The sequence below is a fragment of the Pteropus vampyrus genome, unplaced genomic scaffold (genome assembly GCF_000151845.1).
Source record: "Pteropus vampyrus isolate Shadow unplaced genomic scaffold, Pvam_2.0 Scaffold172, whole genome shotgun sequence".
In the NCBI taxonomy this organism is placed as follows: domain Eukaryota; kingdom Metazoa; phylum Chordata; class Mammalia; order Chiroptera; family Pteropodidae; genus Pteropus; species Pteropus vampyrus.
Genome location: NW_011888953.1, coordinates 3,201,602 through 3,222,058, shown reverse-complemented (window position 1 = coordinate 3,222,058; position 20,457 = coordinate 3,201,602). Strand labels below are relative to the sequence as shown.

Below are 20,457 nucleotides of genomic sequence, written 5' to 3'. Positions count from 1 at the left end.
TTTTTTTTAAGTTAGAAATAGAAAAGGATGTTTAAACTGGTGGTCTACACACTTTTTGATCATGCACACATCAGCTAAAATATTTGAACATGTACCAATATATGTATATTTATGTATTTATAAATTATACATATGCTACTCTACTAATATATTATGTACGTTATAAAACCCCACAGATTTTTAAAGGAGGCGATAAAATAGAAATAGAAAGTTTGTTTTCTTCCAGCATCTCAGTGAATTGTCCTGTTCCCCAGGAGGATGCACAACACTCTGCTTTGAAGTCCTCTGGTCTGGTTGACCCAGCACAGTGATTCTATTTAGACCTTATCCAAGGTTAGGGAGAGAAAACTTAACCAGGAATCATGATTGCATAGTCCCAGCTTTGTCACCAGAGCAAGGGTAACCTTGGGCAAGGTCACTAAACCCTTCGGCATCTCTCTTTGACTGTACAATGAATGGGTTGAATAGTAATGGTTCCCAACTGGGGGTTCCTTTGTACCTTGTAGGGCATATGGAGATATGTTATGGGCATTTTAGTGAACAAGTTTCAGAGATGCTGACTCTCCTGCAATATACAGGACAGACCAGTACGAGAAAGATTTGTCCTGTCCCAAAGCCAATGCTGTCCCTCCTGTGAATCCCTGGAAGATACTCTCTAACATTCTGTGACCACTCAGGAAATGGAGATTCCTCCAACTTCTCCCTCTACTCAGGCTTGCTAGCCTTCCTTAGGACCCCTGAAAGAAGAATGTTTGGAAAGTACCACTTTTCTAGTCTCTGGTGCCTTCCACCTAATGATGCTAGCTATTCTCAACTTCCACTAAGGCAGCCAAAGCCCAGCCCTGACTTGTACAGTCAACTGTGAAGTTGAATCCAAGGTTACTAGTTACCAATAAAGGTTATTTAAGAAAAATTGTAGAATTTTAGTGTTAAAGCTTCGGCCCAGAGATGTTAAGTAACATAGCTATTTGGCCCAGAACCTGGGTCTCCTGGCTCCTGGTCCAGGGCTCTCCAACTTCATGCCTCTTCTCAGCCCTATTATCTGGATGCTCTCACAGTGTAGTAGTTACTTGTCTGGACTAGTGAACAGGACAACATTTAGCTTCAATTTTGGAAACATGACTTGGGTTTCCAGCAGTAGGAGAAAATGCAGCATGGAAGAGGGTAAAGGTGAGATCTGAAATTAGCATCAGATATTTAAATTCAGAGCCATTCAGCATGATTTCATCAATGCAAAGGGAACAGCTATTCAGTAAGGAACAGTTCCATTTTTTCAGGAGCTCCTTTTACATAACTATCTGGGTTGTTTTTTGTATGTTGGGTCAAATATTAATCAGGGTAAAAGTGTAGCAGTTCCCCAAACCCAAAATAACAGTGATTCTAACAAAAGGTGCATTCATGTTTCCTTCATATAACTGTCTGGATATAACCAGCTTAGAGCTCTTCTGATGGCTTCCCTATGTCAGAGACCCAGGATCCTTCCATTTTATAGTTCTGTCAACCCCTGTAGCCCTCTTCCCCATGGTCCACATTCACTTATTGTCACCTTCACATTTTAGTCCATAGATGAGAAAAAAAAGAAAGGGAACATATCCTTCCTATTAAGGGATAAGGGATAACTCAAATTGCCCTCAGCATTTTCTTCCATATCCTGTTGGACAGAATTTAGTCACATGGCCACACCTAGATGCAAGGAAGGCTGGGAAATGTAGTATTTGGGTGCCCATGTCCCAACTGCAATATGGGGGTTCTCTTATAAAAGAGGAAAGCATGGATATGAGGGGACAATGTGTCATACAGTCGTAATTTGTGAATGGAGAAAATGAGACTGGCACTGTAGACAAGGAAAAAGCAATAGGACATCTGAAAAACGAATTGTTAGCCTGAGAGTTTGACATGCTCTGTCTGGGACTCGGGAAGTTGGAAGCATATTAAGTTATGGTGTGTTTTATGAAGGAAAGTAGAGCCATTCGTGTCCCCAATGTAGTTAAATAAACTCTCCGGGTCTAGTTTTATCATCTGTAAAAACAAAGATAGTAAGACTGACTTCTTGGGACCGTTGTGAGGAATAACTGTGACAATGGTGTGCAAAGATGTTATACATTTCAGAATGGTATATACATGCAAACTGTTATGATTATACCGATCATAAGATGAAAGTTCGTTGTTTCTGGTGATCTTTGGAGGAGGCAAGAGTCTTGAGGAGTAACTCACTTGATTCAAAGTCGTTTGAGCTTTCTACTTGGGCTCAGTGAACCAGCCGGCCTTGCTTTTCTCTTCTGTAGATATAATCTTCTGATTGCATGGCATACATGGGTAATGTTGAGAAGACAAAGGAGGCAACTTTTAGAAAGAGTTTTTCATTTCACAAAGGGCTGGACAAACACAAAGCAGGGTTATTTTGCAGGAAAGCACCCAACTTTGCCAAAGAAAAGAAAAGGTGGTTGGTTATAAGATATTTAAGAACAGAAATGTAAAGAGTTGTGGATTGTGTGGTATTTTACTAAGGAATCCAAGGGTTATCACAAGTCACAATATAATGAGAGATTTCATTTGGGAGGAATGATGCCAAGGGAGGAAGTGACAGTTAAATCATTGAATCCAACCCTTCTTTTCCTGGCTCCTGCTGTTCAGTCCTCTTGATTTCATTCTCTTATGATGACTTACCAGGCTGTCAGCGCAGGACAGAAACAGAAAAAGACTGGAGACAGTTGGCTTCTAGGAGGGTCACTCTCTACCTCTCAGAATATGCCTGGGCTAAAGGTAGCGCTAATCTTCCAACTTTTAAATGTTCAAAACATAAATTTCCGTGTTTATAGATAAAATAATAATCTATTCTTCAGTAAGTATTTATGGTAAGTATGTTTTGTAGACTTAAATATTATCCAGTATTTTTTGTACATGTATTATCAAGGTAGAACTTGAGCCTTGGAGTCAAACAAAGCAGGTTTCAAATACCCAGTGTGCCACGTAATAAATGTACGTCCTTGAGCAAATAATTGACTTCTCAGGAATTCCCTTTTCTCTTCTGTAAATGAAGACAAGAGTGATACCTACCTCATAGGACTGAATGAAGAATTAAACCAGGCTATATGTGTTCCTAGAAGAGAGAAATAATACATGGTAACTAATGGTTGCTGTATTTGGTATTAGCTCATTGTTAATATCTATAATAATCTATGAAACTACGCCATTACCCTTATTGTTCATACAACATAATAAATTCATGGGAGAAAGAATTCTAAAGCAAAAGACTTTGAGAACATTCTGTGGGTTTGGATATGTATTTCTGCTTCCATGAGAAAAGCCTGGGAGTGGCCGTTGGGAGAAATGAGAACAGAGTCTTGTATCCACCTGCTACCTCCAGTCTCTTAACCACCCAACTTGCCATGAAACCAGGGACAGATGGTGGAACTAGGATGCACAGATGCAGGGAATTAGAGCAGGAGGGGGTCTGTGAAAGCAGGTCCATATGTTCAGCAAAGAGCCCTTGCAGCTGCATGTAGGATAGAGTGGGAATGGGAAGAGGGAAGAGGAAGGGAGGATTGGAGATAGACACTCTCCGGGTAAGGATTCAGAGGAAGTGAGAGACAGGAGCAGGTCTGAAAGACATGAAAGTGGCTGGAGGGAGGTGGGTAGGAGGAAGTCAGCCCTGTATCTGGAGTTACTACCTCCAGAGCTAGGGGCAAAGGTATCTAATTAAGATGCAGGCTCCAGGAGTAGGAGCTGGTTCTTGATGAGGTAATCTGCTTATATTGGACATCTTGGTTTAATTTCTTTCTTTTGTTCATTGACTAGTTCATTTATTCCTTCATCAAAAAGCATTGCTTGGGCATTTGCTACGTGTCTGATAATACTATGCAAAGCTTTGGGATGCCAGAGGAATGAGAACTTGCTTCCCTCGAGCAGGTGGTGAGAAGGTGACAAATAAACAGACAATTACAATATAAGGTGAGTGTAAGATTGAGGTATACCAAGGACACCAGGCATACAGGAGGGGTGCCTAACCAGACTGGGGGCTGGGGGTCAGAGAAATGAGGTAATGTCTCAGCTGAACTGAGTCATGAAGGATGAGCAGGAGTGAGCCAGGCAAGAGTGGGGAGAAGGGCATTTCATGTAGAGGGAGCAGCAGGTTCAAAGGCCCAGAGGCAAGGAATTGAATGGCATAAATTTGAGCTCTGCCAAGTTCTTAAGTATGACTGGAATATGGAATGCAAGGAAGGGAGGTGGCACAAGATGATGTTAGAAGGATAAACAGGGGGACATAAATATGTTATTCTAAAGGGGTTTTAAAGTAGGAAGTGACATGCTCGGCTTTGGTGTTTGGGAAGGTAACTCTAGCAGTGTGGAGTCTACATTGGAGGCGCCGGCAGTATTGGTGGCAGGGAGCATCAGGGCCCATTGTCATAATTATGAGGATTTGGACTTAAATGTCTCTGAGGAAGAAATGACGTGAACAGATTCAAGTGAAATGAAAGACTGCTAGTAATTGTATCGGTAACTGAACAGTGGACAGGGAGGAGTGAACAGAGAGAAAGTGTCAAGAATTTCTGGTCTGAGTAATGAGAGAGAGAACACAAGAGATGAAGCAATTTTTGTTTTGTTTTTGGTGGGAGGAGGAGGAATGATTAGTTGAGCTTTGGTTATGTTGAATTTGAGTCGCTTCTTAGCTGTGGGATAGAGATGTTCAAGAGGCTGTCACAAACCCTGGTCTGGACATCAAGAGGCAGGTCAGGGCTGGAGATGCGGATTCAGAAAGTGTCACTTGAAGGTGGTGCTAGAAGCTAAGGGAGTAGTAGACGAGTTTACCTAAGGAAGATGATAGCAGGCTTCCTTTTTCTGAGATTTTGCTTTACATGGTTTCGTTACCCATGGTCAACTGAGGTCTTAATATAGTAAATGGAAAGTTCCAGAAATAAACAATTCTAAGTTTTAAATTGTGTGCCCTTCTGAGTAGTGTGAAGGAATCACACACCATCCCATCCTATCCCGCCTGAGACATGAATCATCCCTTTGTCCAGTGAATCCATGTTGTATATGCTCCCCACCCTTAGTCACTTACTGTATAGATTCCGATAAAGGGTAATTATTTAGTATTGGGAAATATGTCATGGTTGTTTTCCTCTTTGCAAATTTTAAAACCTGTCCAGTCTTCGAGAAAGCAAAACGATCTCAGTCCCAAGGAATTTTACAGGGGCTTCCAGATGCCACCCTCATGAAAATGGTCTGTTTTGTCCCAAAAGAACATTGATCATTGACACCCTTCCTCTTTGGTCGTTGACAGGAGGAAGTGATCGGAGGTTTGAAACCAGGCACTGAATATCGAGTGAGCGTAGCAGCTTACGGCCTGATGGGCAAAGGGCGACTTAGCTCTCCTCGACATGTTACCACTTTGCCCCAAGGTAAATGGGTTTAATCCATTAATAATAGGAAAGTGATGGGTGCTCTTCATTCATTCCTTCATTCAGTATAAATCAACAAGGACCTATACAGTGTGCCAGGCACTGTAGTAGGCTCTGGAATTTAGTGGTGAACACGGCTCTGCCCTCTCAGAACTCTTTGGGTGGGTCAAGACATTATCTAATTAATGTGTAGTCACAGATTGTGATAAGTGCTTCCTATTGTGCTGTAAGAATGTACAAAGGAAGACCCGATGTCAGGGTAAGCTAAGAATTCCCTGAGGAGATGACTACTAAGTGGAGATCTGACAGCGAGTAGGAATTAAGAAGATGAGGAAGGGGAGTCAGAGCAGAGAATCCAACAAAGGCTCATAGAGGTGGCACCATGCTGGACACTGGGGACAAGAGTGCTCGGATCACGTGTCATTGTTCACAAGGGGTTCATTGTGGCGGGAGCCTGTGCAGCTGGCTCTGGAACACTCAGGAAGGAGTGCTTCCTCCACCTTGAGACTCAGGGAGGGTTTCAGGAAGAATTCTATCTTCGGCCCCAATTTTGAAAATGGCGTTGGTTATTGCTAGGAAGAGAAGGCAGGAAAAATGTTTCTGGTAGAAGCAATAGTATAAATGAAGGCTGAGACATATGAAAGTCTGGATATAAAAATAGTAATAGCAGTTACCTTGGGATGAGAGAATCATGGGTGACTCCTACATCTTTACACATGAAGGTGTTTCCCAAATATCCTACCATTGGTATTTATTCTGATGATCAGGAGAACATAAACACACACACACACACACACACACACACACACACACACACACTCTGAAGGCAAGTGATTAGGCATTTAATTTTCCTTGTAGGTAAATATCAATTCTGACATGCAAACAGAGATGAAATGCTATTAGGAGGTGATTGAAGGTTTTAAAGGGTGTTAAGATCAGATCATTGAGTGTTCCAAGGTCAGTGGTCTGAACATAATTTAGTTGGATTTCCAGACAGGGTGGCTGGGGGAAGGGAAGACTAGCTCTCATTGACTTGAACTCTACATAGTGATTCCAGTTGTGATTATTTTTTTCTTTGGTTCGGCTTTTGAGGCTGTTTTGTATAGAGATGTTTAAGCTGTGTAGGAAGCACAATTTTTAAAATATATATTAAACCACTTCAGTAGCAAAGATCACAAGCCAACCAATTGTTTGCTGTCCTGCCTAGATTCCTGCCTGCCTCCGACGGCACCCCAACAGCCACACGTCACTGTGGTTTCTGACTCCGAGGTGGCCCTATCCTGGAAACCTGGAGAGAGTGAAGGAAGTGCCCCTATTCAGTACTATTCTGTGGAATTCATCAGGTGAGTTTGTGTGTCACATCCAAAAGCCAAATGTAGTGACCTCAGGTATTCCAAGTATGACAGAAAACTAGAGGGAGGGTGGTCTCCACAGCGTGTGTGTTTAAGAGATGACAAAGGATTGGAGACCTATATTTATACTCTATCGTTGGGCCAGCACCTGTCCTCATTCCTCCTCAGTGGTGGATCATCTGGTAAACGTGTCCCCACTCACGTTACCTCTTCCCCAGTTCTTTCCATAGTCAGAGACTGTCCTAGGCTCTCACACTCCTGAGGCACCATTGACAACAAGCCTGCCCGCGTTTCATGCTTGAAACGTGCCTCCTTGTCTTTAAAACATTATATCTGAAGTATGTGATGGTGACTTTTCTGGAGTGAAGGGGAAAACCCTTGAAAAACAAGTATAATTTATTGTTTCCTTCTCATCCGTGTCGCCGAAGACAAGTTTCTTGATTTGGTGTCAGCTTTTTTTCTCATCTACCTCTCCAGTTCCTGTTATTCAGCTTATCAGAGGGTAAAAGAATGATTAGAAGCCTTTCTAAGAGCTCACAAATGTAAAAGCAGGATTCTTAACGCTGCTATGTAATTTTTAGCAAAAGGAAAAATAAATGAGCAAAAGGAATTCCCAATCTAAGATTCTTCCTCTGAACTCTAGTTGCAGTTGGATTTTGAATGGAAGCACCTAGCTGATGAAAACAGTGTTTGCGAAGTTAGTGTTCTCTACATGAAAGGTGATGGAGTTTGTCCGAGGCTTGCCGCATTTTGGATTCATAAAGAGACTTGTTTCAGTACCTCATTCCTGAGGCTCTCTGAAGCTGAGACAAAGGATTCTGCCAAGATTTGATTAGCTTTGTTTCTCTTTCTTGACTTACTAGCTTATTCCTTGGTAGTGGAAAACAATTACTTGTTTCTTCAGAGAAGTTCTGCACTGAGTTTCTTTAATGCTTGAGTACAGAGCTTGTTTCAGGTAGGACTTGTTGAATTCTAAGTGGCAGAAGCTTGAAAGAAGATGAAACAGTAATGTGTGAGCTCCTGAGACGGTAAAGTCCAGTGGCAAACCTAAATTCAGGGAAGACTAGGTCTGTGTCACATCAGTAGTCTGTCTCCACCCATCTCTGTGCTATGCTCTCCGCTTTATTGGCTTCATTTTCAGTCAAGTTCTTCCTGTGTGGTGGCAGATGGCCACCAGGCACTGAAGACTTATAGATGACTAGTTTCGCTCTCCAATGGAAAAGAGTAGCTGTTTCTTAGTGGACCCATCGAAGTGTCAATATTCACTCTGATTGGCCAGGCTAAAGTCTCTCTCCAGTCTCTGAGCCAATTATTGTGGCCAGGGAGAAGAATACAGGAATTGGTCAGCACATGTCATGTTCTGAGCTCTGGAAGTAAGAACTGATGGGTCAGTTAGACCTGAAGTGCATGGACTGAGAGTTCAAGAATGTTGAAACATGAGGTGCAATCAATGGAAAAGTGAGAAATGTTAAAATAAAAAATAAATAAAAGTTGCCTACCATAAGGCTCCAGGCCAGTGATCTTCACTGAGGATAATATGCAACCCTGCCATTGAACAGATTTGGTAGACAAAGCTTGGAGTGTTCTTGGAGTAGAAAAGATTCTGATTCTGGTTCCAAAAGTAGTTAAAAATATAACGCTGGAAAGTCCTAAAACCTTAGCTTTTTTCATCTATACAACTTGGAGTGAAGCGTAACATTTCTAATTTACTTGTCTGACACCAGCAAAGCAAAATATAATACTTCAGAATTTTGAAAAATGCCGAGGTTTTTGTTTGTTTGTTTGTTTGTTTGTTTTTTTAATGGTGACCTAGCAGAATATCTGTGTAACCCCCAGCGAAGGTGATGGTGGTCATTTATTATTAACTTTGTGCTAAAGCGTGTATTTTTTTAAAATTTATTTCATGTCTGGAATATTGTTAAAAGGTAGAAATTAGTTTTTTAACCTGTGTGCACAAGTGAAAGTAGAAGATAAAAGGGAGTCATTAGATTAAGAACCAGAAGAACTGAGGGAGTTGGCTCTGTGCAGGTCACCTCCCCTCCTGAAATCTCAATGCCTCTCATCGTTTTTCTTTCCCAAAGCAGAGCCTGAGACAAGGACTTGGATGCAAGTAGTTTTAGAAAAAGGAATGAGAAGTGAGGAGAGTGAGACAAAGAAGGAAGACACATAAGTATGTGTTACTGAAATCACTTCTGTAGGCAGCGGAGGCTTCAGAAGAAGCTCGATTCCATGGAGACTTCTCTGAAGTGTACAGAATTCCTGTCAAATTTGCCTATCAAATTTACCTGTCAAAAAGACAGGAGCCATTTACCCTCTGGCTTCTGTCCTCCTTTGTTGATTGAGAGTTCCGCTCCCAAGGGTATAATTCCCACCTTTCTAGGCTCAAGTGGCATGTGGATTAAGGAGATGGGGCATGGAGATCCTAGGAGAGAAGGAGCTGTGATATGAGCATGGTAGGTGCTTGAGGTTGGATACTGGTCATATAAGGCAAGTCTGAGCTCACACGGAACTCTCCATGCCCCTGCCGCTAAAATCAGTGGGACAAGGGGAGGTAACACAGGCCCCAGAGGCGTTGACTACAGTGTCCGTATCTGAAAAACATGAGTGATAACTCCTTCCAAAGTTATGGTTGGCAGAATCATGTGAAATTATATATGAGAAAGAACTTTCTAGACATTAAAAACCTGAAAAAGTGTCGGGTATATATGGCCGTTCTGTACCTATCTTTAATAATTATAATTCCTCTCCAACATAAGTGCATTTTAACATTCAGAACTGTCTCTAACATTTGAGGAGCTCAGGCCCCAAGTTCTTATGTATAAATATTTTTAAATTATACACCATTCTAACAAACTGTTACATATGTTTTTACGTTTATATTGACGTATATACCTTCACAGTGTCTTGGAAAGCTAGCTTCCAGTTTAGAATTCTTGGACACCTTGGAGTTCCAAAGGGAACATGGCAGAATGTCAGCCCCTGATTCCCGCTCTCTACTAGGAATTCTGCCTCTATTATCTTTTCCAGAATATGTAACTCCAGTCAAGTGATTTTTATTTTAGAACCTCCATTTCCTCATCTGTAAAATCAAGTTAATGTGACCCTCATTGCAGGGTTGTTGGTCATAGATCTCACATAGTGTTTATACATAGTAGACATTCAATATGCATTTGCTTCCTTCCCACCATACCCCTAATTCCTTTTTATAAAGAAAGAAAGTGAGACTCAGTTGCTTAAGTTGCTTTGCCATGGTGAAATGACTGGTTGGGGACAGAATTAAAATTAGAACTGAAGTCTCCTGACTTCCAGCCCAGTGTTTGTTTTATGAAACATCTCTTCATGTCTGTGATCCACCTTCAGAGATGGAAGCATGGACTCAGCCCTCCCAGAGCCCCTCTGGCTGAGAATATGGGAAGCCTCATTTTAGCCTGCAGTTGGCTATTGTTCCAGAAAGAAAACTTTCATAGCTTGTTGTGGCATTTACCGTTTGGCTGCAAAATAAATCCCTGCATTCATTTGTAAACATCTCAGAGTCTGTCCTGTTACAGGTGAGTGCCTGAGGATATGTGTTTAGAGAGAGCTTTCCTGGGCTCTAAATCAGAAATTGCAATTAGTGCAAATAGGGGGTCTTCAGTTATTCTATTTTACCTGGAGAGGTCTGTTTAATGTTTAATATTGAATTCCTTTTGCCCAGATACCTCCTGTGTACAGAAACACCTTGACAATAGGTCTCTATGAACCAAAAGTTTCTCCTTATATCCTAGAGGCAGGCCCTTGGTAGGCCAAGGCTAGGAAATTGTAGAAATCAGTTTATCACCAGAGATTATCTTCAGATTTCAACCTATCTAAGTTCTGTCATTGGAAGATGAGATTCCAGTCCTCTCTTTGTCTTGGTGATGCCTACATATCAGTTGTTCTTCTTATTCAATAAGAATAATGATATCAAAGGCATTATTAGGAAATAATCTTAAAAAGTAAACACAAAAACTTAACTGGCTAATAAAAGATTGACCTGGGAAATTATGCTAGACCAGGATATGGAGGTACTGACTTCTTATCTGCTGGGTTTGGTGATACTTCAGGTGAACATTATGTATTTATGATGCTCATGTGAATCATGGGATTAGAACCAAGCAAGTTTTTGTTCCTCATCCAGCTTCTGTTTCCCCCAAAGTTGGCCTGAGGTTATTCATTATCTTTTTTGCTAACAGTAGATTTTTAATTTTTAATCAGTGTAGAAAAGATTCGAAGTGGCAAATTCTAAGTAAGCCTGCAGCCTGTAACATATTTTGCAATGTCTTAAAATTTTTTATCTGTTCTTTTACAACAGAAAAACGATGCAACAGAGGTGAAAGAATTTTTTTTTTTCTAAATTGATACTGAAATTTTCTTTGTGGGCAGCATTGCTTAGTGTTTATTAAAATAAGTGCCAAGCATAAATATAGCTACCTATATTTTGAAATATTTTGGCTATAAATATCTGAGAAACCTACCTCCTTCTTCCTAAGAATTTCCTCAGGGTAACTGCCTTTCTCATAAGCAAAAATACATATACTATCGTGGCAATGAAAACCAAAGGCTTGGAAAAATATTCCTCACCTCTGATGTTCCATTGGGGTGCCATGTGCCACATATGCTATCTATCAGGTTAGTAAAAAGTGAAAAATAGTTTTCATTTAACTTACCTGTAGTATTTATGTAGGTGTGAACTGATTGGTTAAAATTGCTTCAGAGTTTTGCATTGTCTGTTGCTGAAAAGGGTAAAGATTTTAATGGCCATTTTCAGTAAAAAGTCCACCACTGGCTTATTTTGAGTACATGTGAAAGTTCAAAATACTTGTGTGTATGTTTTAGGGACACAGGTCAAGAGATGTTGATTTCTAAATCTCGGTCCAAGAAAGTTATACTAATAAATGAGAAACAACAAGGGCTTCCTCTCTTTTCCCTTTCGCACCCTTCTTCCTAAATAATTCTTTGGTCCTTTGTAGATGCTTTTCATAATAAGACTTGCAAAATTCATCTTCACACAAGGCTGCTCCCAAGCCGATTTTCACTTGAGAATCTCAAGGTCATGCACGCCCAGGTGGGTTTTGAAAATTATTCACAAATCGACATTTTTATCAAAAGTCATCTATCTTTCTGTCCTATCATAAACTCTTTCTTAACCTACGAGTAACAAATGAACTTAATTAGTTTCCTCATAGGAAGTGACCCTGCAAAGGCTGTTACTGAAATGAAAATCAAGTCTAAGATTCAGAATGGAAGCTGATTATGGATTTTCCTTGAATAGTTTTAAGGGATGATGTGATTTGACTCATGGTCAAGGTCACAGACTATGAAAGTTAAAGCATTTTCTCATTCAGAATTGAGACTTAAAGTTTGATTCTTGGTTTCATCTCTCAGGTTTAAGATTGTTCAAATGTAGAATCAGAAGACAAGAGCTGAGCTGGCTTCTAATCCTGGGGACAAGTGGCTTGATTCTAATTTGCAGCTTCCTTAACATATAAAATAAGGCTGGACAATTTGACTTCTAAAATCTTGTGACTTGGATTTTTTTATCCTCTTGACAAAAGTGAGGCAGTATAGACTGGTGATTTATATACAGGCTCTGGTCAAGACTCTAGCTAGACTCTCTGGTCCAACACTTACCGCCCCCCACGTTTAAACCATTTGATCTTGGGTGAATTATTTATGTCTCTTCTGTGAGCCTCAGACAGAAGGATGAGGATAATAATTTATTTACCTCATAGAGTTGCTGTGAGATTAAATGAGTTGATGCACATGAAATGTACAGAACAGTGCCTGGCACATAGTAAGTGCCTAATTAATGTAAACTCTTCCTATTTATGGATTTTGTGATAGGTCTTTTCTGCTTTTCTAGATAGCCATGTTCTTTCTTGGCCAGAAGTCTTTATGCTCGCTATTCTCTGCCAGGATAGCTCTTCTATCTCTTTACTTAGCTACTCTTGTTCATTCATTAGGAACCTTGCTTAATTATCACTTCCTCCAGGAAGCCTTCTCCGAACTTTTGGCCCTTCTTCAGACTAGGTTAGGTACACCTACAACATTTACTTGCAGCACTCATCACACTCACATTTAATTACCATTCAAAGTCTGTCTTTCTCACCATAACATGAGAGCAAAGTCTGACTCCCTTCCCTCTGTGGAATTCAGCCCTTAGCACAGAGTAAACATAACTCTTGTCAAAAAGTCCTGGCGAACATTTGGAGACAGTCATGGCACTGAATCTAGAAAATGCCAACAACTAGATGGAACCTTCTGCCAGCTTCCTAACCTCTCTGAACCTTACTTCCCTCTGCTGTAAAGTAGGATGACAATAGTGGCTACCTAGGAAGGATTGTGAAGATGAAAAGATACATGTACAGCACTTTGAAGAGTGGCTCAGGGACAATTTTGTTTATGTTGGTTCTTTTTCTTATCCTGAGCCACGTGAAAAATGGAAATGTATTGCCACACTAGCCACAGGGGGTTCAATGAATCCTTTACCACTAATCTCAGAGGCCACAACAGTAACCAACATCCTACCTCACCAACTGCAGGAATAAAAGCCAGACAAAACCCCAACAAGTGTCTGCAAACACATCTCTCTCCATTGTCCCCTGACAGGGTGTTATTTATTGCCTTTGTTTCTCATCATAAAAGGAATATCAGTACATGGTAAAGCTTCAAATAATACCTAAATGTATAAGACTAACTGGAAAGTTCCCACTGTGATTTTATTTCACACGGAATACTAACTTATGTTTTAGAGTTCTTTATAATATATAAGTGAATTGCCAACTTTTTTCATAGCCTTTTACTAGAATTTATACCAATAATTGGCCAAATGGCTGTAATATTTAACCATGAGGTAGCACTGTGTTGGTTTTCCTACCCCTAAAACTATAGGACTTAAAAATTTAACTAATTGTTCTTACACGGTTAATTAATTTGGAAGAGAGTGGGAGCAAAAAACCAAAATTCTGCCTTTTTTTTTTTTTAAAGAAAGTGTTTAGGAAGTTATGCTTTTTAAGTATAAACCTTCCTTACCACTAGCAATATATTTAGAAATAAGCAAGAATGGGCTTGCTCAGATATCAGCTTAGATTTCATGTTAACAAGTGGTGCTTCACAAAGAATTCTTTTTTCTTACCTTTAGTTTCCAAATTGAAAATCTCAGAAGCACCTTCCAGACTGGTGCCTGGTCCCAGATATCCTGGCAGCTGCCAAGTTCATCCATCCAGGCTCAAATGGAAGGGCGATTCTGAATGTTTTGCAGAAGTCTGACCAATAGTTATACAAATTGATCCTTTAAAGCTTCAATCCCTCGGACCATGAGCGGTCTCAATGTAATCTCTGGTCAGACTGATGAGAGTTGACATAAATTGAATTCTTGTGTAACAGCGTTGGGAGCCATTTGTAAACTGTAAATGAAAGTGTGCTCGTCTGTTGCTCTGCCTGGCACAAAACACCAGCTGAGTTTATTACTCCAATCTATCCAGCTGTTTGTCATTTGGTTGTGTTGAACCAGTTTGTAAATAAAGAAAGAAGGCTGAAAGCTGAAGGTCAAATAACACATTTTTTTAAAAACTATGACTTATTAGTGGTTTTGGACTTTCTCTGCAATTCATTTAAGCGTAGAGCAAATCCTGCATAAAATCAATCTGTAGAATTGACAGAGAAGTGGAGGCTTTTCTGAGCATGAGGTTTTCTCCACCCCTGTTGTGTTCGCCCTGGATAATCTCCGGGATCATGTCTCTTCTCCTAGAACAGAGTGCTTAACCTGCAGTCTTGATCCTCGAGAGGATTGAATTTGAGGGGCCCCTGGACTGTGGTTGGACAAAAATTACATCCTTAGTTTCACCAACCGAAGTTTAGCATTTTCTTCAAATACAAATGTAGGCAACAAACATACATAGGCGAACAATATACCTAATTGGTATTAGCAATTCCTGTGACTTTGTCACTGTTAGAATCATAGATATTTCCTTATCCCATTACAATTGTTGCACATATCTCAAAATACCAGCTATGCTTACCACCACTTTAAAATTATTGTAGTTATTAAATCGATTGCTAGGTATTGTTATTTAACTTATTAATAAAGAAGTACATCTATGAGTATATCATATTTTTTAATAATTGTTTTCAATATAATTGGTTTTCTTTGTGAGCCTATGTATTTTATTTAATTCATTGAAAAATATTCTTCCAAGAGAGGGTTCATAGGCTTCCTCAGACTTTCAAAGTGGCACAAACAAGGTAAAAGATTGTTGTTTCAGACCAGGGGTTGTAAAACTTTTTCTCATAGGGTCCAATAGTAAGTATTTTATGCTTTGTCAGCTATATAACCTCTGTTTCAACTACTCAGCTCTGCCATTGTATCAGGAAAACAGCCATAGACAGTACCTGAACAAACAAGCATGGTTGTGTTCCAGTAAAACTTGATTTATGAAACCTGAAAGCTTCTTGGAAGTTTGTCACCCCTTGGTTTAGAGCATCTTGTTATTCATAGGGTCAAATTTTGAAGCTATTTCAATTCAGCTCAATCACCCTTTATCGGATACTCACTAAGTACATATATTCATCCAGACAGGTACTACTGAGTGTCTTCTATGTGCACATGATACATAGAGCTCATGTTGCACCTGTCCCTCCCTCACCACAGATGCTCTATTCCTTTTCAGTTACCCAAACCGAAATGCATTCAGAATCTAACTTAAGTTCTTCCTGGTACTTGTAGACTTTCCCCAAAATTTCCCTTCACATTTACCCATTCAAACATAGATCTTAAAATATGCTATTTTGTACCAGCTTCCTACTGATCTTTAGATGTGTTATCTCCCAATTAATCATAAACTCCCTGGGAATGGAACTGTTTATAGTTACTTGGAGCCTCCAGAATATAGCTTCTGTGATGGATACCTCATTGATAATCATTAAACACTTGCCAATTGACGAACCCAAGACAGCTACCTGCTGGGTTTGATGGTACCAAGAAAAATGATTGTCCACTAAAGATGAGGTTGGCAATGGGAGAAGTGGTTAAAATGGCAAAAGAAAGAAAGGAAATAAAACAGAAAAATATACTACCCAGTGGTTCTGTGACTTTGGATAAATTATTTCCTTCAGTGTCCACATGGGTAGAATGAGTGACTCTTAGTTACCTAGACCAATGACTCTTAAAGCTTTTGAGAACCCGATAGAAGTAAGGACACTTTGCTTAGAAAAACGAGATGATATTTGCACATAAAATCTTGCATGTAGTTCAGACCAAATGACCTCTGAGGTTCCTAGTGACCAGGCTGGATTCTACCTTGCCAGTGGTGATGCTTCTTTCCACCCGGATGAACCAGTGAGTGAGTCTTGATTACTTGAATCAGCTGACTGGGATGGGGGTAGTCACTGGTGACACATTACATGTTCCCCAACTGAACTCCCCTGCCCAGCCACATTCCAAAGGTGTTCCACTGATCTCCTGAGAAACAAGATGCCCAACTCAGCCCTTTCTCACTATTTGGAAAGTGCTTGCAGTGCCCACCCTCCTAGTGGTTGCCCATTTTTACCTGGGATGGCAGCTCATTCTTAGCCTGCTTCTCTCCCTCTAGCCTTTTCATTGTTGGAAAAATTGGCAGGCGAGTGTTGCTATGGTGATTTAACTTTGTACTTAGAATAAAATTATTTTCTTTAGATGAAAAAGATAAAGCTATTCTTTGGGGGTGATCTAAGACAATACTTTTGCCTGGTTATCTCTTTCCCAACCTCACCTTTGCACTTTTGTATCTTGAGAGACTCTAAAAACATTTAAATGCAAAACCCATGACTAAATCAGAGGCAAAATGTTAAAGGTTTTGAACTGGTATTCAATCTGCATGAGCTTTCCTCTCTCACTCTATATAATGAAATTAAAGGTTAATGATTTTAATCTCTTATTTGCTGAAAATGTAGTTTTTTTCCTGCATTAAGTGAACAAATACAAAATAATCACCCTTGTGGAGGCAGGGGGCAGGGAGCTGTAATTTTTACATGAAGATTGTTGCAGATATTTGCCGGTAGCTGTGGGTAAACAATGGCATCCAGGGCAGTTACCCGGTCATTTCCTCTATAAATGCCACAGGGAAGCTTAGCAAAGAATAACAGGAGTGTTTTATCTAAAGATCACATCTTTTCTGACTTTACCTTTAGGGTATTCCCCGTGGCTTTCTTTTGTGAAGTGATTTTATTCTAATTTGAGTTTGTAAATGTGTTTTCTTTCACTCACTGAGGTTTTCTCTTTGATGACAAAGTTAGTTTACAGGAGAAGTCCATCTTTAGGGAAAAGATATCAAAAAAGAGAAACAAATTCTACTTCCCCCAGTGGTCATGCCCTGAGATCGCTGCTTCTCCAAGCCCGTGCATTTTTATGAGATACGGGCCCCACAAACTACTGGTCTGCATGGTGAGCCCAAGGAAACATCTTTTACTGGGCTTAGGACTCCATTTGGCTTTTAAGAATTCCTTCTAAGGAGAAACTAGCCAAGCACTCACTACCTTGCCTACAAATCTGAATATCATCCAAGCATCTTCTTTCAGAAAAATCAGACTCTATTTCTTTGTCTGATAAGTTGTTCATAAAGGAATAACCTCATTTTTTTTGCTTCCTGCCTTCTTCTGAATATCTGTGAGCAGAGATGTTTACCAGTAGAACAACTGAGAGGTGGTCAGAAAGCAAGCTAAAGGATGGAGAAGAGCTCCCCAACCATTATCATCCCAGTTTTTCATGAAATATCAAGGATCTTCTTAATCTAGCCTTCCCCTACCAACCCAAGATGGCCTCGCCACTTATCAGCTGTGTGACCTTGAGCAAATTATTTAGTCATTTTATGCCTTAATTTCCTCTGTAAAAAAAGGGGTGGGGGAGGAGTGTTTATTTAATATTAGTATCTGCTGCAAAGAATAGTTGTGAGAAGTAACTGAATTAAAATATTAGAACAATGCTGGGTCCAGTAATTGCTCCTTACTTCTGGTTTTGCCATCTGCAGTTTTGGTTATTCACAGCCAATCATGGCCCAAAAATATTACGTGGAAAATTTCAGAAATAAACAATTCATAAGTTTTAATTGCACACCATTCTGAGTAGTGTGATGAAATCTTGTACTGTCCTGCTCTTTCTTACCCGGGACATGAATCATACATTTGGTCCAGCGTTATCTGCACTCTATACACCACCCACCCTTAGTCACTTAGTAGCCACCTTGGTTATTAGATTGACTGTCATGGTATCACAGTCTTGTGTTCATGTTACCCTTATTTTACTTAATAATAGCCCCAAAGTGCAGGAGTAGTGATGCTGGCAATTTCGATATGACAAAGAGAAGCCAGAAAGTGCTTCCTTTAAGTGAAAAGTGAGTACAGAACAATAAGATATTTTGAGAACGAGACCACCTTCACATAACTTTTATTACAGTATGTTATAATTGTTGTATCTGATTATTAGTTATTGCTATTAATCTCTTGCTGTGCCTAATTTATAAATTAAACTTTTTCATTGGTATGTATATATAGGAAAAAACATAGTGTATATAGGGTTCAGTACTATCCATGGTTTCAAGCATCCACTGGGGGTCTTGGAAGGTATCCCCCAGGGGGGACTTTTGTACTTAATAAGAACTTGGTAAGTGGTAGCAATGATTAGATACTAACACGAAACCCCCACTCCAGTTAGGCCACTCACACTGTCCCCCAGGCACAATTATTCTCAAGTTTTATCTTGCAGTTCTTATTACCTGGAATGCTCTCCATTCTCCCACCAACTAGGCAGTCTGAACAGAGCAGCGCTGTCCAATAGAAATACAATGTAAAGTTGAAGTTTTCTAACAGTGACATTATAAAGGTCATAAAAAATGAGTGAAATTAATCTTAATAACATATATTTTTAACTCACTAAATCCAAAGTATCATTTCAATATATAATCAGTGAGATATTGCTTTACAATCTGATGTACGTTTTACGCTCATGGCACCTCTCAATTCAGACCACATTTCCAGTGCTGACTGGCCACATGGGCTAGTGCTACTGCATTGGAGCACACAGGGGTAGCGTAAGCAGTTGGCCTAGGGTTGCCTACTAGCTCTGGGATGTGGGTCCCTTAGATAATGGCTAACATAGGCCACGTGTTCTCAACGTGATGCCAGGGTCTAGGTCTCATTTCATCTGTGACAGCCCTCTTAGACGGGTCCTTTTATCACCCCCATTTTACAGCTGAGAAAGAGACTGAAGAGGTTAAACAGCAGCTAGTAAGCAGCAGAGGCAGGATTCGATCAGCTCTGTCTGGCTCCAGAGTTCGGACTCTCCGTCCCTGTATGTTGCCTCCCAGACGGGAGCTCCAAGCGAAGCGCGGAGGTCTGCCTCCCTGCAGAGTTCTTAGCAGGACATGTGAAAATTCAGCAAGTTGGCACAGTTGCGCGATTTCGTTAAGAGTGGGAAGAATGGCCATGAGCAGAACCTTCTTCGATTTTCCCATGGCGATTTGTACAAATTAGTCACCCCATAAAACTTATATTTGTTTATTTTGTGAACAGATTGTGAGTAGATGGAATCTGTGCTCTCCTGACCTCTGGGAACGGGGACTATCAGGGGATGGCTGGTTTATGAAACATCTGGAAGGCAGAGTCCTTGAAAATGAACTTCGATGTGGAGGACCTTTTCACTGTCGTCAAGGCCGTGCGAGGAAAAGAGAATGATCTTTAAACAGTCCTTAAAACTGGCCCTAAAAATGATCTACTTGCTTTCATTGGCAGGGACTTAAAAATGATGACCTATGATTTAAAATCAAGATGACTTTTAGATAGGAAATGTTAATTCGTTTGAATAAATACTGCTTCCAGAGTTCAAATGCTGTGAGTTTACATAGTCAGCAACTTCCCTGTCCTCTGCTGTATCTCAACAACTGCTTCTTGTTTTCTTTTGTTTTTTTAATTGATATAGACCAGATTTTGACAAGAGCTGGACCTTAATCCAAGAGCGGATCCAGATGGACTCCATGGTCATCAAGGGGCTCGATCCAGATACCAACTACCAGTTTGCTGTGAGGGCCATGAACCCCCATGGCCCCAGCCCCCGAAGCCGGCCCAGTGACACCATCCAAACCCCCCGTGAGTACTGTGGCCCTTCTGAATGCCAGACCTAGCTGTATGGCTGAGCCTGCCTCACAGGGACCCACTTGACCAGGGTTTCTTAGTGCCCTGCAGGTCAGCCTGGAATGGGGCTATTTCAGCTTTTCCTGCCGTGGTTTCCCAGCCCTTTGGAAGTTAGAGAATTTCAATAGGAACACAGCCTGTTTCTGTGTACAGAAGGTCAGCAGAAGGTTTATTTTCGCATCATCCTTAGGGAATTTGAGGTCAGTTTTCTTTCACAAATACAGAATAGACCACGTACCAAGATGATGTACAGCTTCCCCCTACCCCCTGCTTTTTATCTTTTAAGAAAATGGGTTCATTTTAAAATCACAGGATTAAAAATAATGCTCCTAGGCTCTCCAGGGATAGTGTTTGCCTGCAAATCAAGTATGCTCAGCTAAAATCAGTCCCTCTGAATGATGATCAGGGAGAATTAAAGAAATCATTGGTGTGCTGATATATAAGTGGGGGTCTGGCTGATGGCATAAGTTCATTTCTGTCATAATGTCTCTAGGGAGCTGGGAGAAGCTTGGCTATCTATCAGA

General features: G+C 40.4%; 1 protein-coding gene across 1 annotated transcript in view; it reads left to right on the top strand.

Moving 5' to 3' along the window:
• Positions 1 to 20,457, top strand: part of EGFLAM (EGF like, fibronectin type III and laminin G domains) — a 104,668-nt gene that overhangs the window by 4,885 nt on the left and 79,326 nt on the right. Inside the window, exons 3-5 of the mRNA XM_023536915.1 lie at positions 5,285 to 5,402; positions 6,610 to 6,745; positions 19,722 to 19,888. Coding sequence (XP_023392683.1) covers positions 5,285 to 5,402; positions 6,610 to 6,745; positions 19,722 to 19,888 — 421 coding nt within the window. The remainder of the gene's footprint in view (positions 1 to 5,284; positions 5,403 to 6,609; positions 6,746 to 19,721; positions 19,889 to 20,457) is intronic.